Raw genomic sequence first — 19,380 nt, forward strand, 5'->3', positions numbered from 1 at the left:
GTTCTACTGACAACCAATTAAACTAGTGTAAAAACAGCTTTCTTCTCACCCCTTCAGGATGTATGCGTCTATGCACACAATCAATACTTCTCTTGTTCTTTTTCTTTTTTTTTGTATGTGCAACTTTTACGAGGCGTCTGACACATTTTGTTATAGTGTTATAGAGACACCTACTGGTGTTAATACCGATTATTTTGTCTAATACCGCATGCAGCCAGCCAGGCAACAGTGAAGGCACTGTGTGAGACTCTGACACGATGTGCAAGATTACATACTGTAAGGGTGCTAAATCATGTATTGTGACAGTCTATATACCATTAAGTGTGAGGCACGTAGAGAGAGAGAGAGAGACAGAGAGAGAGAGAGACAGAGTGTGCGCTTTTGTGTGAGAGTGCGGTTCACAGTCGGGCATTTTTCATAAGCACACAAACAAAGGCAGATGTGCGTCGATTGGCATTTAGGATACTGATTTAATTAGCTTCGACTCCTCTCGGGGGCCGCCTCTAAGGTAGAGCGGCTCTCCTGCGCGTGCTGCACAACTCATTATGGGTGAATTAATGAAGGGGGACGTACACTTGGCATCATCCATGTGGCACCGCACGCACCACTGATGCATTATGTATATCATTATTATTATTATTATTTAGTGCCGGGAACAAATCAAGTTTGTTTGCCTGCCCTGCTGTCCTGTGTGTGTGTGTGTGTGTGTGTGTGTGTGTGTGTGTGTGTGTGTGTGTGTGTGTGTGTGTGTGTGTGTCAGGCTTCCCAGGAGCAGGTATTGATCGTATAAAGAGATCTAAATCACTTTGTATCAGTCGGCCTACACACACTGTCGCACACGCACGCACGCACAGCCCTCAGCCTTCAGCCTTCAGCCTTCAGCCACCAGCCCCCGTGTGACTCACTTCATAATTGTAATGTGATGCTTGGCTGTATAAGAGCACAATGTGACGGGGTGGCTGTGCGTCTATCCCTGCCACTTAGTTCATATCAGTCAATACTAAAGGTATACATTACATTTTCGATAATCGTGTTATGATTGTGTGAATTGCTAGCAAGGCATAGTAGTTATTATGACAAACATGTAGCCCACGTTTGATCTGATTTCATAGAGCAGTGGGGTGTTTTTCTCATATCGGTCCATTCTTTGGTGAGATTTAGCCTCTCAGACCCAAGACTGTGAATATTGTTGGATTTGATGGTGTCCACAATTCCATGCTGTATTGATACCATAAGAGAGATGACAGGCAAACATTGATCAAAATAACAATTGTTCTAATTGGGTAGACTTCTTGTAAATTAAGTAATGCAGATGTTACAATTTAGGCCTTTAGCAGACGCTCCTAACCCATTTTGACCTGAGATCAAGATTCTAAAAATGTCTTCCACATCCTGACAGTTTTCTGAAAAAATATTTTTCAATAGCTAAAGCATAACATAATGCCAAAATGGGCCCGTTCTGGGTCCCGTTCTTACCCGTCTCCAGGTACCAGAGGTCCCGGCAGCACACCTGGTAGTTCCAGCTCTTGCGGTAGCAGTCGCGCCCGCTCCACACATAGAGCCGCGAGCCCACGGCGGCCGTGCAGTGACCGGCGCGGGCCCTGGGCCGACCCAGGTACGGCCCGTCTCCCTGTGGGCCAGAACCCTGGTTCTGCTGCTGGAGCTGGGACGGGACCTCCTCCTCGCTCTGCTGCTGCTCGTCTGGGCCCAAACTCTGCCACGTCATGGTGTCTAGGAAAACAAAGGAACATCTTGAGTGAAAATTCTCAAAAATTGCTGAACTCAGCAGTCAGATGATAATGTTTTAACCCATTTTGGTGTTAGCATTATGTTATGCTTTAGGTATTGAAAAATAGCAGATCTACAAGCTCATAGCGCGCCACTCGGTCTGCTATTTTTGAAAAATCGAATAACGACTGGCATAGAAACATAGCTTGACATGAAATATTCAGAACCACTGATATGAAACAACTGATATAAAACATTTTTTTAATTTCGACATCAGGCCTAAATGGGTTAATCAAGGGCAGTAAGCAAAACATGGTAATACTGTACATCAAATACATAAAAATAATTATGTATCACACGTAAGCTAACAGTGGAATATCTATATAATATAATATATATACTGTAAGTGCGCTATGTCTACATACAATGCTATCCAAGTTACATAAGTTGAGCCTTTGCATACGCTTGTAAGGTCGTAGAGGCTAGGGCAAGTGGTACAGCAAGTGCTACGGGCTAAGATGGAGTCTGAAGACGTGGGTTTTCAGACTACGGCGGATGATTGGGAGTGAGTCTGTTGTAGTTATGATTGCAATGGGAAGTGCATTCCATAGTTTTGGAGCCAGAATGTGTGGAGTTTTGTCCCGGGAATTTTTTGTGAATGTACTTCCAGCTTCCCTGCGTCGACTGTACCGAGCGCACGGGAGGGTTCCGATCAGACTTGCAAAATATGGGGGGCCTTTAAAGGTTGCTTTGAAGGCCAGCATCAGAGTTTTGTACTCTGTGAGGGCAGTGATCGGGAGCCAATGGAGGGAGCGAAGAAGGGGGGAGACATGTGAGAATCTTGGCTGGTTGAAGACCATGAAGCGAGCTGCGGCATCTTGGATCAGTTGGAGAGGCTTAAGTGTGCATGCCGGTAGGCCAGTAAGGAGAGAGTGACTTCAAGTTTTGATATGACTTGATGTCTGGATAAGGAGATGGGCTGACTCCTAGTTGAGGAAGGGTCTAATTCATTGAATGTTATAGACTCGAGCGTAAACCTACAGGATTGAGTGACCACTGTAGTGTGTGCTTTGAATGTGAGCTTACTGTCCATGAGGACAACACCAAAGTTCTTGGCTGTTGGAACCGAAGTTACCAAGTTTAACAAGATCTATAAGGGTCCTTTGGTTAGCTGGGGACCCCTTGGAACCGCCTCAAGGACCACTGGTGGTCACCAGAACCACTGGTTGAGAACCACTGCTCTTAAAGGGACACTTCACCCTTTTTGCTAAAAAATATATGTTAATGACGTTTAGAAGCTTTAGAACACTTTCCTGGGGGTCTTTATGTGTGTAATATGTGGTTTTAGATATTTTAGATTGTAGCAGTGAGCCCAGTGTCTCTGATGTCATGGACACTGGGCTCACTTCCTTCCTGGACTACATGTTGTCTCAGTAAGACAGCTCTCCCCCTATCCACAAGGAGGAGCAGTGCACCAAAGAAGTATGGGAATTGTAGTCCAGGAAGGTAGTGAGACCAGTGTCCATGACATCAGAGACAAGTGTGCTCACTGCTACAATCTAAAATATCTAAAACCACATATTACACACATAAAGACCCCTAGGAAAGTGTTCTAAAGCTTCTAAACGTCATTAACATATATTTTTTTGCAAAAAGGGTGAAGTGTCCCTTTAAGTACCTGTACACAAGATGTACACAACAGTAAAACAACAACCTTGAACCAATGAGCAGGTCGGCGCCTTGCACGGTTTCCTCTGCCATCAGAGAGAGTGTGTGTGTGTGTGTGTGTGTGTGTGTGTGTGTGTGTGTGTGTGTGTGTGTGTGAGAATATGGATGATTCTGTGAAGTACATTGCAAAGCGCATAAGAGAAAAGCGCTACATAAATGCAGCCCACTTATGGACTATATAAATGCAGCCCATAAGTAATCATGCTAACACGCTTCCACGCTGTGACTCTTGTTATTGACCGTGAGCTTATTATGGAGCACCACTAGCCGCTACGGAGCTGATTTGAATCCCTGTCAATGTGACTGACATGCCCTGGAATTAATTAAGTCAGGTGTTCCCAAACTTTTCAAATAATTATAGTTGACAACCCCCCCCCACCCCCCTTCCCCCCTAGCCCGATTATCATGCTGAAGCTATACAGTTCACTCTGTGCAGACTAGGGTGAGGGTCTAACCCATTCTGACCTGAGATCAGATTCATTCGAGGTTTCCACTGGACACACGCTGGTCTGATTAACCCATTCTGACCTGAGATCAGATTCTAAAAATGTCAGTCGTTCTTCGATTTTTCAAAAATTAGCAGACCTACAAGCTCGTAGCGCGCCACTCGGTGGCGCGCTATGAGCTTGTAGATCTGCTATTTTTCAGTAGCTAAAGCACAACATGATGCTAACACAAAATGGGTTCCCGTTCAGAATGGGCTAATGCCATGGTGTCTACCACAGATACATATTGTGAAAATAGCAGATCTACAAAGCTCGCAATGCAGCCAGGGGTTGACACTATGAGGTCTCGGGAGGCACTGAAGTACAGGTCATGTTCTACATGCCCAAAGGGTCATGCCCACTTCCCCCGAAAGGTTAATAGTCCATTATAAAATGATAGGTAATATCTGAATTTACGGTTCAATTTAACAGTTTTTGTTTCACTTTCTGGGGCTGTGCGATATAAATGTCATACCTCACTTTGCCAAATTGCCATATGCCAAATACCTACTGTAGGCCTACATCAAATCATGTTTATTTATAAAGCACATTTGCATTTAAAGTGCTGTACAGAACATTTCATCAACACGACAAATGGAAGCACAACAAAACAAGAAATGATCACAAAGTGATATTTGTCAGCTGAAAGAAGCGCTGGTTTCTGTATTTAGTAACGAACGCTCCTCTCAATCATAACATTATGTTACATAACATTTGGGTGTCTCTAAAGATTTGTTAGCTGCTTCCTGGTCAATGTTTTCCAATGTTTCACTAAATATTAATTTCTCACTTTTCTCAAATAATTAATTAATTAACTATTTCTAGCAGATCTACAACCACAACACGTTGCATCATTGGGAGTAGGTTTGAAGTGCTTGTGTGGCCTATTACAGTGGTTCCCTTGAGGGAGTTACAGGCTGGGGACTCCCCCAGCTAAATGATATTTTGTAACCAAATGGATCCTTATGTGTAACTAAGAGTGTACAAATGGAACCAAATGGATTTGGTTCCATATGTACAGTACACTCTCAGAGTTAAATTAACATTGATTTTAAAATATACATTGGGGCCCCAGAGATAGAAATGCCGTTAAATGGGGGTCCGTAGCCTAAATAAATCGGGGTCCGTAGCCTAATGCATGTCAAACTGGGGGTCCTTGAAATTAAAGTGGTTGAGAATCACTGCTAGAGCAGGACAAATCTTCTTATGAGGGTCCCTGGCATACCCTTTCAAATGGAGGTCCACAAAAGTGTCAATTTGGGGGTCCTTGACGTGAAAAAGTTAGAGAACCACTGGCCTATTATAGTCACTTCTTTTGGGCTATATGGTTGACGCGATTGCTTATTCCTCTCGCAAAACAATCTGGCAACACCTGGCCGCCGCATGCCTTGTGAAGGTACATAGTTGAGCAAACGGCACCCGCCTCCGTCGTCGTCGCGCCTTGCTAACTTCCTCATCCCTCATCCGTGACAGGAATTACATGATTCAACGGGTCTGCGCGGAAGAGCTCTGATGGACAACCGCCTCTAAAATGTTAATAAACACGCTGTTTCATATGGCAGCCTTTCATTTTTCAACTGGCAAAATGCAGCTTTAACCTTGTCTGTGCGTGTGGCGTAGATGCAGCAGGGATTATAGGGCTCTATTGACATCTGCAATTCAATTTTCCCCTCTCTCCCAGTAGGAAGGGGACAAAATGGGAGGGAAAAAGAGAATAGTTTCAAAGCGAGATTCAAAAACATCTAACTTCTTGTCCTTGTCACTTGCGATCTCATCGACATGGGGGGGGAGAGTGGGAGTGAGAAAGAAAAGGGAAACGGATGGTTAATGATTTTTCCAGTGGTTGTGTTTAACCTTCCAACTGCAAGGGGCTGTCCTCAAACACATAATATATCCCACCAACCATCCCTGGCCTGAGGCCGTCTCTCCAACCCAGAAGAGATGCATGTTACTGAAGGACAGGGGTTCCCAAACTGCGTGCACAAACGCCCTCTAGGGGGTGACATGAAAAGCGTAATGGCGGTGTTATTTAGCACAAATGGCAAAATCCGGTAAACCGTAAGGAGGTGTATAGAGCCTCTCAGTGCAGTGATATTCTGTGATTATTTGCCATAATCATTTTTTATAATTTTCAGCCAAATCAGGAGGAAATAGGGGGTGCACGGCCAAATATGTTTGGGGACTGCTGCTGTAGGAGGATCCTTAAATAATTGATGAGGCTTGTTTTGAGCATCAAGTAGGCCTATTTCAAAATGTCTGTACTTTACTTCCACTCCAATTAGTTGACAACTTTAGTTACTTGTTACTTTGCATTGCAGATTTAGATGAGTATATTACAAAATAATATATATATATATATTTTTTTGTACAGTGTACAGTATGTGGACCATGGTGACATTGATCAATTCTTGATAAAAAGCTTCTAATATATTATTTAGGCCCCAAAATCTATAAATCTCACACTATTAAGGCAACCGGCCGGTTCCACGTGCTGCACAAGGTGCCTTTTTTCACGAGCCCCTCTAAATGTCTGTGCACGCCACTGCTGACCATGTATCTAGGGTGTGATCTGTGATCACTGACCATGTACAGTATCTAGGGTGTGATCACTGACCATGTATCTAGGGTGTGATCACGGACCATGTATCTAGGGTGTGATCACTGACCATGTATCTAGGCTGTGATCATTGACCATGTATCTAGGGTGTGATCACTGACCATGTATCTAGGGTGTGATCACGGACCATGTATCTAGGGTGTGATCACTGACCATGTATCTAGGGTGTGATCACTGACCATGTATCTAGGCTGTGATCACTGACCATGTATCTAGGCTGTGATCACTGACCATGTATCTAGGCTGTGATCACTGACCATGTATCTAGGCTGTGATCACTGACCATGTGATCACTGACCATGTATCTAGGCTGTGATCACTGACCATGTATCTAGGGTGTGATCACTGACCATGTATCCAGGGTGTGATCACGGACCATGTATCTAGGGTGTGATCACGGACCATGTGATCACTGACCATGTATCTAGGCTGTGATCACTGACCATGTATCTAGGGTGTGATCACTGACCATGTATCTAGGGTGTGATCACTGACCATGTATCTAGGCTGTGATCACTGACCATGTATCTAGGGTGTGATCACTGACCATGTATCTAGGGTGTGATCACTGACCATGTATCTAGGCTGTGATCACTGACCATGTATCTAGGCTGTGATCACTGACCATGTTTCTAGGCTGTGATCACTGACCATGTATCTAGGGTGTGATCACTAACCATGTATCTAGGCTGTGATCACTGACCATGTATCTAGGGTGTGATCACTGACCATGTATCTAGGCTGTGATCACTGACCATGTATCTAGGCTGTGATCACTGACCATGTATCTAGGCTGTGATCACTGACCATGTATCTAGGGTGTGATCACTGACCATGTATCCAGGGTGTGATCACGGACCATGTGATCATGGACCATGTATCTAGGGTGTGATCACTGACCATGTATCTAGGGTGTGATCACTGACCATGTATCTAGGGTGTGATCACGGACCATGTGATCACGGACCATGTATCTAGGCTGTGATCACTGACCATGTATCTAGGGTGCACCCCTGAAATGCTCCCGCTTTCCCGGAAGTGCGTCAATTTTGGCGGTCTCGCTTATTAAAAGGGGCTAAAACCTTGGCAGTCTGAGCCACTACTAGATGGTACTGTTGGGCAGTCAAAGAGTACAATGTTATATGTTCTCACAAGTATAGTAGTGTGTGTGTGTGTGTGTGTGTGTGTGTGTGTGTGTGTGTGTGTGTGTGTGTGTGTGTGAGTGTGTGTGTGTGTACAAGCGAGCGAGCATAAAAAAACGCATTCAGAGAGCTATCATCAATCAATGACATTCTTTGCGGCATGTGTTGTTGGGGCCGAAACCTAATTAAACTGGCAACACAGCACTTGATTTGTCCGCGGAAATACACAGGAATGTGAGAGTCAATGATGGAAATATTTCATACTTGAGCACAACAAAATGTTATCACAAATGAGAATATTATGCCAACATCGTTGCCAACATCGTCTCACACACACACACACACACACACACACACACACACACACACACACACACAGTCACACACACCACACACACACACGGCAGCTATGTTCAGATCAATGACATGCAGAGGCTCTCAATATCTTTTCCATCACTTGATGGATTTCCCCTGAGCATTCTAACGGCTCTTTTCAGCTCTGACCTTTCGGTATGAAGAATGCTCCCCCGTTACTTCGTCCATTAACCCTGTATGCCATCCCCTTTTCCCGGGGTGAACATGTTGGCCAAAATGGCGTGTACTTAGCTTGTAAATGTAGCGATTTGGTGGCGACTGACGATGAAGTAATCCTGAGGGTATTCTGGTTCATGTAAGGACCTAAATAGACATTCCAGACAAATATGTGTTTATGCGATCACATAATTTACCCCATAATCAGCCAAATGGAGCAGATTATGCAGGGGTAAAAAAAAAGAATAGTCAAAAAGGGCACATATTTCGCACACAGTCAATTTTTTTCTAAATTGTCTGCATATTAAGTAGCCGTTAAGTATTTTTTATCTTCGTTTGACCGATTTGGTCGCTTTGATTCTTCTTGTTTATTTACCGTTTATTGTACCGCCTCCCGATGTGCGGTTGGCTTGTGCCGGCTACGTTCCTGCCTCTGATCTGCTCTGTCATAGCTATAGCGCCACTAGCTAGCCAGATAGGCGTTACAATGAGGTGTCAATAAACAGGGCAGGAAGAGATGAATCCAAGCTTCCAAATCGGTCAAACATAGATTAAAAATACGTAACGGCTTCCGCGACACAGGAGATATTCGCAGCGGTATGTAGGTACTTATAGTTCACACATTCAGAAGCCCTCACACGAAAAAAAGTCCTCAAAGAGCGCAGATTGACTTATCCGAAGGTGTTTACGTTTATTGATGTGTGCGTACCCGGTGGCAGGGTGGAGGTGGAATAGGACCCCGTGCTCTGGGTCTAAAACATGTCAGAAACTTCAGTAGCATTGGGTTCTGCTTGTAGGGCTAGCTATGGACCAGAGCTAGGGGAGATGTAGCCCCTCTCGGAACCCTACCTAAAGCTTTTATGAAATTTGATGTCGCTTTAGGTAGGGTCCCTGGTCATGCTAAGATTTTCCAATGCGATTGTTGGAACGCGGATATACACAAACTCATCGTTTAGTCCATCGGCGCGGTATTACCACGCTTTTTCTTGTGTTCGTTTACGAATGTGCGAACTATAAGTACCTTACATACCTCTGATAAAATCTCCTGTGTCGCGGAAGCCGTTAAGTATTTTTAATCCATGTTTGATTAAAAATGCGCTTTGATTTCTTCTTGTTTATTTACCGTTTATTGTACCGCCTCCCGATGTGCGGTTGGCTTTGCGGGCTATGTCCCTGCCTCTGATCTGCTCCGTCATAGCTGTAGCATAAGTGCATTGTATGTAGTCATAGCACGTCATAGTACATATGTGTAGCATAGTAGTATAGATGTATAGCTTATATGTATAGTTTCATTATAGATATTCCACTGTTACTTTCTTAGCTACGCATGTTTCATGATAAATGTCTTTATGTGATGTATTCCCATGCTTTTTGTTCTTGCTTAATGTAAGTCGCTCTGGATTAAGAGCGTCTGCTAAATGCCTAAATTGTAAATTGTAAATTGTAGCACCACTAGCTAGCCAGATAGGCGGTACAATGAGGTGTCAATAAACAAGGTAGGAAGAAGCGACATTTTTAATCAATCATGGATTAAAAATACTTAACGGCTTCCGCGACACAGGAGATGTGTCGGTATGTAAGGTACTTATAGTTCGCACATTCGTAAGTCAATACATGAATAAACATGGTAAAAGCGCGCAGAAGTCCGTCTCATGGCGTGTTTACATTGTATTTGTCTGTGCGTAACTGGCGACAGCCCAGCGTGGAGCAGGACCCAATGGGTAAAGTAAACAAAGTATCAGAAACTTTACTACATTCGGGTTCTGCTTGCGGGGCTAGGGGAGATGCAAACTCTGTAGCATTTTCTTGAGGTTAATAATTCCACTTAATATTAGATTGAGTTTTTAATGCGTCAGCATGTTATTTTGAAGTTACCGGTAACTGACATTTGAGACAATGGAACCACTGGGTCAGTCTAATAAAATACATATAATACATCGGAAAATAGGCCCACTAAGTGGTGTCTTTTTATTTTTTTCCCCTTCTAACACAGCCCATTATTTTTAATTGAGTACAAAGGACCCCAATGTAAACAAGCCATAGGCTTTCTTGGGTTTAAATCCTCTTTGCAGAAGACCGTGTATTGACCAGTTTGCAGAAAAAAGCACAGGAAAGTAGCCTAAAGTATTCACTCACCTGTTTGACACTATACTTCCATCTAGTGGGTGTTACTTGGCAGTACAATCACCTGAAGAAGTCAGAAACGGAATGTTATAGACCCTGATGTAAACAAGTCATTATTAGTGCTTTTTCTGGTTGTATCCTCGTGGGCAGTTTTGTACTTCCGTACTTTCGTTGAAATGTAGCGCAGGCTAGAGGCTAACCAAGTATAGCCCCTTGCCCCCTTTCACAACATTGACGACACACACGCACGCCTACATTACCTGAATAAACATGCATAATAGCCTACATGAAAATACAAAACATGTAGAAATGCACAATGCGCCGCTCGAGCTGTTCACCAAACAGCGGTGACATGATCAACATTACATCAAAGATACATACAATTACATAACAAAAATAGAATAACATACCTCGTTGCAGCCGCTTTCGTTGTGGGGGGAAACAGCTCCGTAAATCTTTTAAAGTCCTCATAAAAAGTCCCTTCAACAGTCCTTTATGGCTTCAGACGTCCGACTCTTCAATTAATTACTTTTGCGGTACATTCTATCACATAAAATCAAATAAAATGCAAGTTTACAGCTTATAAAGCTAAAGCAGTCTATATATCCTACTCGGCTCTACACTCTGCTTGTACACACCGGTACACACCACCTGTGTAATTACGTGCATCAATCAATAATGGTCCGTCTTGATTTGCTGACAGGAAACTTTAGTTCCACTTACTTCCACCCCAGAATGTTTTAGGCCTACATGAAATCAACTATTTATAAATTTGTTTGTTTATATGAATACTGTATACATATAATGTATTTTATAGTTAGTGTAGCATTGCGAAGAAAGCGGGGATTGAACCCGGGCCTCCCACTCGCCAGACCAACACCCAACCTTAGCATAAAAAGAGCATTTACAAATCCATAATAGTTCAAGATTATATTATTTGTAATGGTCACCTTTAGCCACTAGATGGAGATCCTGCTCCTCCAAGATTTGGCATTCGCACTGTTGGGCAGGCCCAAAGCCTGGGTATCAAGGCTAGGCAGGCCCTGACCCATAAGCATCACTGACCCATCACAAGGAATTCTAGATCAAGGGTACCCAAATATTTTAGGCAGCGACACCCCAAAATAATCATATATACCACAATAATAACTTTGCATAATACAATTGATTGCATATGACAATATATTGTCCACCAGCAGTGGTTCCCTATGAAGACACAAATAGTCTCCTTTGTGTCTCCATAGGGAGTATAGGGAGCATAGCCATCACATTATTGGCTTAGGAATGTGACAAAAACAAACAATATCCATGAATTCAAGTCTCCACACGGTGAGTAATCGACAAAAAAAAGTTATTGAGGGTGAACTATCACTTGAAGAATGTTTTTAATCTTTTTTTATTAGACTTTTGTATTTTGTATTTGTATTTTTTATTCTTGCTTTACAGACATGTTTCATAACGTTTCATAAAGGAATATTTTACATTGCTGCCCCGTTTTCCTAGTTTTCTTTCTATTTCTATCATAATTTTAATAAAAAAATAAAATAAATCATGGCAGTTTGTACCAATTTCAACAGCTTTTTAAATGTATTTATTTATTTTCCTTTTTGTTTTTACGACTGTAAACAAGTCCCCAGAACGGCTGATCGACGTTGAAGCCGCGCCGAGCCTACTGGTCAAAGCTGGACCTGCAGTCGGGCCCCTGCATTCAGCACGAGGTAACCCCACCCCACGCATGCAGCTGGGCGCTCCTTTCCACTTCCACACATTTTCCAACCAAAATCTTCCTAGTAGAGCGTTCTTCCGGGTGCTTCAAAACGCCACCGAGCAACTTCCATTGAAATGAATAGCTGGGGGGAGTGGGGCCGTCGCTCCTGGTCCGCTCTCTATCCTTTAGACAGGGCGGAGTGGGGCTGTCGCTCCTGGTCCGCTCTCTATCCTTTAGACAGGGCGGAGTGGGGCTGTCGCTCCTGGTCCGCTCTCTATCCTTTAGAACTATGCTGTAGACCCGTAATGTGACGATAAAGCTGAGGTAGGAAGGTCACAGTTCAGAGGTCAGAATTCAAAGGCACAGCTGGTCTGGTGGCGACACCTGAAGAAAGCAGAGACAGACAGTCACAATTAAAGTCGTCATAATCATTTCCATGTTTTTTTTTTTAATAGTGGAAATAGCATATCTACAAGCTCAAAGCGTGTCTCACAAGTCTGAAAGTTATTAGATGTGAACGTTATCTGTCATATAATATGCCCTGTGCACAATTATTTAAGCAACAATTCATCGTCAGGTAAAATGTCACAGCCCTACATAGGTTAAATAAATGCTGGAATGATGGTGCTACTGTGGAAAGTAGAGTGAGTCCACCTACCAGCGGTTGAGTAACACTAGAAGTGTATTGTTGGATGGATGAAGACTGGAAGACCAGACGCTGAAATGGACTGTACTGGACCAGGAGCCTGGAACGATCAAACGGTCCTTATCAGTACTGATCGATTGATGCACTCATTCATTCATTTTATTGACCAAGGAAAGCATAGTGTACATATAAAAGTGTTTCTGCATTATCTGTCCAAGGATAAAACACAAAAAGGCAGGGGGGTGGGAGGGGGGGATTAACCGAGAGGTGTTATTTGTGTTTCTCATTCAAAACAGCTGCAGAGGGAAAAGAACTGGAAGTTCGCAACACATATGCATCTGCGTCAGTGAAAAAAGGTAGTCAAGGCACATAGTTTTAGTCGACAGAATTAATGTGATTCTCTCTCCTCCACTCTGAAGTAATAAAATAATCAGGGATAAGAACGTGTTCTGGTGGAGTTAAAGGATATTTAGGGCGTAATCAAAATTGCACTGGACAACTTTCCCTGACAACTAAGAGCACTGGACAAAAGACATTTTGCATTATTCTTTTCCTTTCGGCTTTTCCCTTCAGGGGTCGCCACAGTGAATCATCTGCCTCCATTTCACCCTGTCCTCTGCCTCCTCTTCTCTCACACCAACTAACTTCATGTCCTCTTTCACTACATCCATAAATCTTCTCCTCTAGGCCTCATTCCAACCTCAACATCCTTCTACAGATACACTCACCACACTCGTACGTGTCCAAACCATCTAAGTCTGGCCTCTCTGGCTTTATCTCCAAAACATCTGACATGCGCTGTCCCTCTGATGTACTCGTTCCTGATCCTATCCAACCTCAACATTTTAGTTTCTGCTACCTTCAGCTCGGCTTCCTGTCTTTTCCTCAGTGCGACTGTCTCTTAAACCATACAATATAGCTGCTGGTCTCACCACCGTCTTGCACACCTTCCCTTTCATTATTGCTGATACTTTGCTATCACACATCACACCTGACACTTTTCTCCACCATTCCTGCTTGCACTTGTTTCTTCACCGCTTTTCCACACTCTCCATTGCTCTGAAATGTTGGCCCGGATCAAATGATGAAATGGTGTATAAAGCACCTACCACCAGTGGTTGGTGGTCAGTGGGTCCAGGCTCTTTGGGGGACAGTGGGGCAGAGTATGTCGGTCCATGTGATGAACTAGGATGAGCTGAGGTGGAAGGTTGAGTGGTGTCCTGGAACTGAACCAAGGACATGTTGAAATGACATGAAAACACAGAGCTATAGTTGCCTTACATCCCATATGCTGGAGGGACAGGAGCAATATGACGTCCAATCAATATCGCAAATATTTTATATTCTATTATACTTTTTTCGTCGATTATGATGAAAGAAAAACATTTATTTTATTTTCAAATACAATTTGCGAAAATAAGAAGCTGTGACTTTTTGCAAGTCACCATTGTTCAACAAAATATAAGTGGTTAATCAGACTAACCAATTTAGATGATTATTTAAAAACAAAAACAACGTTTTTACAAGTTTAAATTCTATGCTTCCTGAATTTTCGAGAAACCTACATGAGCAAGTTTAAGTGGGTAATTGCTTGGTTCTAAATATTAGGTTTTTTTCTTGCTACTTACATCAGTGAAAGATACAGCTCCTCCTGCTGCTGCTTCACTGAGCGGAGCAGAGTTGTTCCTCCTGCTTTTGTTCTTGTGCTTCCTCACACACACACAGCAGACCACCAGCACCAATAACACCACCACGGCAACGCAAATACTGATGTAAGTCTCATCATGAGAAGAGCCTGTAAGAACAACAAGAAGATCAGGTCAACGTTACGAGAGGAATACAATTGACAGTTAAGGCATTTATCAGGCGCCCAGAGAGACTTACAATGCAAGGTAAGCATAATACATCAAATGCAGAGAGAGTGTGCAGTCGTAGTGCCTCTGTAAACTAGGATCACAGGTAAACCAAGAAACTGTAGTGTCTGTCTAAATAACATGGAATAATAGCCACGGACATGATGTTAGCCACATGTTAGCCAGACATCTTGTATAGTAGGACAAACAATTATTTTTTATGTTTTTTTCTTTTTTAAGTAAAAAACTCTACCAACCAACAGTTAAGGACCAACAAGGACCAGCATCACTCACCTTCAGGTGTATCCAGCTCCACCACCAGAGCCAGGTTGCCCTGCTGGTCTCTGATCTTTAGGAGACCAGCGTCAGACGGCTGCACGTCTGTGATCCTGACATGAAGCTGGCCCGCGGTGGACCTCGACATTGACATTCTACCGTCAAACACCCACTCCCAGTCTATCACCATCTCGCCACTTGACATCAGCACCCTCGTTGCGCCTCCATGACCTGGGGTGAAGGTCATGCCCGACACATCAGGGCCAATTTCTAAGCTGAAGAGGAACTCCTCGCCATTTAATGTGTCCAAATATTTGTACATCTCTGTATACGAAACAAGAGAAACAAGAGGTTATGTATTACAATAACTTCACAATACAATAATTTCACAGTGGATAAAAAAAAGTCAAGATGAAACGCATAAAGATTCTGTACACACCGAGAGCATTTATTTTGTATGATTATTATTATTATTATCTTGAAAACAAGTGCTAAAACTCTGAATAATTTAAATAAACACAAATCTTGTATGGGGGTCCCTGGCACCGATATTTACTTCTGCGCTGCTTACGGAACTCGCCTATCGGCTCATTCCTGCAGCAACGCAGGCGTGCCATTAATGACGGTAACGCATACCTTCTCGTGTAATATTGCTTAATTCATTTGGTGGTCCTTGACATGAAAATGTTTGAGAACCACTGGTCAAATCTCATCACACCGCCAGTGTGAATAAAAGAACCGTTATCTGTTAATGAATCCTAACCTTCAACTACGATCTTTCTTCTGAAAGCAAATTCCCCGTTCTTGTCCCTGAACGTGTAGTAGCCACTGTGCTCAGACTGTGTGGTGTGCTCAATCATCCACTTGTCGCCCACCAGCCTTCCCATGCGCCCCACAACGGCTTGTGGGTTGCCGGTGCGATTCCACAGTAGCACCGCTGGCTCATCGGAGTACCATTGACGGGCGAAGTAGAGGGCATACGCATGGTAGAAATAAATAGATGAGAAGCTGTAGGTGTCTCCATATTTACTAATTACTTCTTCTGCACAATCTGCACACACGCACACACGCACACACACAGGAGGAAGAACGTGATTGGTACCCAAAATATAATATATAATGTCAGAGTTTGAGGCAAATTAATTTAACTTGATTCCAAATATATTGTTAATTAACTAACTAACTTATAACCTAACCTAACTTTATGCACTCAAGTGGTAAACATCATGTTTATAATTGTGAAACACTCCATATTTAGCACAATGCAGTGTCTCATCAGATTGTGCATGGATTTTTCGGCACTTTTTGACAAAAAGGCTTAAAACAGGCACAGCTAAATGACCTACAACGTGTATGTATGAAATATTATTTTATAATAGACTATAATGTCCCTGGATTGAAGCATCCAGCAGCCTCACCTATGATCTCCAGTGTCAGGACGTATGTCAAGATGCCGTCCATCAGGACAGAAAACCTTCCGTCATCTTTCTCCGTCACGTTGTGTACTTTGAATTTAAAATTAGTGAAATTGTAGTGTGGGTCCAATACCTGCATGGGGGACAACACAAACACATATGGAAGAAGGTCCCAGGTTCAATTCCCAGCTCCGGCAATGTGTAGAGGTGTCCCCGAGCAAGAGACTTAACCCATTTAGACCGGAGGACGATTCTACTACTTCTTCTAAATCCTGAGAGTTTTCTGAAAAACCCAAGTCAGTCGTTGTCAAACATTTTTATGTCAAGGACCTCCATAAATATATGTAATTGGCAGGCGACCCCAATCTGAAAGTATGTTGTTCCAGTGACCGTCCAGAAGCAAAGATTTCAGTTAAAAATGTTCGCTCTGAAAGAATATATACCGGTAAGATTTGCACCACATTTTCACTATTTTACAAAAATAGCAGATCTACAAGCTCATAATATGTAGATGAATGAATATCTGAACATTCAGATATGTTACTCACCACACCGTTGTCAGACACCTGTATCCTCTGGCTGCCAGGTCGACTTGGAGTGAAAAACATGGTCAGATTGTCGCTGAGGATGTACCCCATGATCCTACGATTGTAGGTGTAACCCATGTCACCCCAGACCGCGGTCAAAGGACTCCCATAGCATACTCCTATTGTTGTTCCATATGCAACTTAGAAACAAGAGACATGTCATAGGTCAGATACGTGATTAAACTATATGATCATAAACAAAGGTAATTTAATAACATAATAACATTACAATAAAAAACAAATGCTCAAGTGCTCCACTATCTTTCCCTACTAGAGAAATTGTACCTTCTATAGGGGAACCATTTTTAATAGCATGCTTTAGTCTGCTGCTTAAAGGACCTCAGATTGGTTTTCAGTTTGACACTTTTATTTTTTATTTTTCAGGGCTGTTTCACTGTAGCTCCTATATGCAAGTCCCTTGCCAACTTTACATAAAAAAATAGGAATAGCCAATTTGCTGGCTCTGGTGAAAAAAACTGTGAACTTCCCTTAGTAAAGAAATTCTTATAAAATAACATGCACCAAATATGATCTTTAGGGCACGGTCACGTCGCACTTTCATTCTACAAATAAGGGCAGATTCTGCCAATGCATTTCAATGGGAATGGAGCAGTTTGCTGCCATTTGCGGATTTCTGAAAAAATAATGAAAAGAAAAGAAAAAAAAGCATTGGCAGAATCTACCCTTATAGAGATTAATTCTGAGCTGTGTCTATAGTTGTTTTTGAGGAGTTAGTAGGCCCTCAAATCAAGATTGTAACATACAAAATACATATATATGGCCATATAGTTTAGTCTTCCTATGTAAGAATGTCAGTGGCAAAAGAGACCTTATTGCTCAATACCGTGCTTGCTATAAATTACCCTACAAAATATAACCCAGCCCAGACTCTATTATTAATCAAATAGAAGATTTGGGAATATAGGCTATGTCGTGTCATGCCTGATTTTTACTTTCATTATTACTGTGATTGACATGCACATGTATGCTTAATATAGGCTACTTACACTATCATAGTGAAGTGAAGTATTTGATACCAAATGATACCTTAATTCCTCTTTGTAATGAAAGTATCAATGAGACATAAGCATGGTCGTTTATAATGATCAGTTCATTATGCATTGAGGTGTTTCGTGAATCGTGACTTAATTCCAGAATGAATGCATTCAGACTGAGACCACTTGATGTCTTGTACTTGTACCTTCGTGTTGTGAATCTTGTGATTATTTTCGAAAACTTTCTAGTTTCTATCATTCTATAATTTGCAGGATCCTCCAAAACTATTACCTGGTTTGACCTCGGACGAGTCCTCCTCCTCTTCCACGACCATCATATGTACCTGGACTGCGGATTAGTAGTTCAGAGCTGCTCATTAAAATTAGGAAGCGAAATAAACTGAAATGTGATTTTATTGTTGTATGTTGTAGCTGAAAACAAACGACTTTACTTACCACCAGCAAAACTCAGAATCACGAGCAAAAAATAGAAAAAACGGAACATTGTCGTACATAGGCTGGAGAGAGACAATAATAAGCTCCAAATTAGTTCATTTTACTTCATAAACAAAAATCGAAAAGATTTTCTGACAAAACATTGTCGGGCAGCTGACAGTAGAAAAACGTAAACAAACCCCCACCCCCCACTTCCTTTCGGTCAGAGGAGCTATACTAGACATCACATGTAGTGTTTACTGCTGGACACTAGATGGCGGTCAAACATCAGTTTTCAGTTCGGGGTTCACTCATTAAAACGACACACTCAAACACAGTTGGAATACAGATATTATATCGGTAGGCTAATATGGAAATGATTTACCATATATAAATACAATACAATATATTATTACTAATACTTAGTGAATCATGCAACAATCATCATGCAATCAGCATGCAACAAATTCCCTCCAGTTTTGACTGTCAATCTTTCTCCTGAGTGTGATAATCACTCACCATAACGTGATAATTCACATTAAAATATATAATAATATATGAAATATGTCAAAGTTCATCAATATACAGTAGGCCTATAAGCATAATCTACAAGTGCTTATAAAGTTATAGTGATATAAACAACCGGTTAAATACAGTATGTACACCTTGGCAAGCCTATTGAATAGTTTGAGTTTTTACACTAGGACAGTTTTTATACTATATCAGTATCAAATATGACTGAGTTAAACTATTTAGTTGTCCGTACAACTGAGGTACGAGCAGCGAATTATATATAAAATACATACAAAACGAGGTGCAAATAACAGTTCTGGCACGTGGAAATCTTCTAAATCTTAACATTCTTCTAAAAAACATATGTTGCTATATCAGTGGTTGTCAAACTTTTTGATGTCAAGGACCCCCCAAATGTATGTATGTATTTGGCATCACTGACAGAAAGTAGAAAATGTGCTATTAAAAAAAAAAAAAAAAAATATTTACAAAATAGGCATGGCAAAAGTCATGCGATATGAGCTTGTCTATCTGCTATTTTTAAATAGCCAACCAATGTGCTGTATTTATCGCAAAAACAGAAAATGACACAGATGC

General features: G+C 42.0%; 2 protein-coding genes across 4 annotated transcripts in view; both read right to left on the reverse strand.

The window, feature by feature from the left end:
• Nucleotides 1–19,380, reverse strand: part of LOC308336666 (glycogen debranching enzyme-like) — a 563,232-nt gene that overhangs the window by 491,128 nt on the left and 52,724 nt on the right. The gene's annotated exons all lie outside the window — the stretch shown is intronic.
• Nucleotides 11,722–19,183, reverse strand: LOC308336180 (uncharacterized protein). 3 transcript variants are annotated; one of them, XM_080793471.1, is made up of 11 exons: nt 18,292–19,183; nt 18,128–18,179; nt 16,802–16,980; nt 16,257–16,386; nt 15,602–15,889; nt 14,857–15,162; nt 14,338–14,504; nt 13,819–13,935; nt 12,722–12,809; nt 12,303–12,447; nt 11,722–12,205 (listed from the first exon to the last, which is right to left on the reverse strand). In XM_080793471.1, exons 2-9 carry the CDS (start codon nt 18,171–18,173, stop codon nt 12,738–12,740), a joined length of 1,305 nt encoding a protein of 434 aa, XP_080649597.1. In that variant the 5' UTR covers nt 18,174–18,179; nt 18,292–19,183; the 3' UTR covers nt 11,722–12,205; nt 12,303–12,447; nt 12,722–12,737. The 3 variants fall into 3 exon arrangements, with proteins under 3 accessions (XP_080649597.1, XP_080649595.1, XP_080649596.1); XM_080793469.1 differs by having other exon boundaries at nt 18,128–18,184; XM_080793470.1 differs by having other exon boundaries at nt 18,128–18,205.

Source organism: Protomyctophum bolini (genome assembly GCF_963924005.1).
Source record: "Protomyctophum bolini genome assembly, chromosome: 21".
Classification (NCBI taxonomy): Eukaryota; Metazoa; Chordata; class Actinopteri; order Myctophiformes; family Myctophidae; genus Protomyctophum; species Protomyctophum bolini.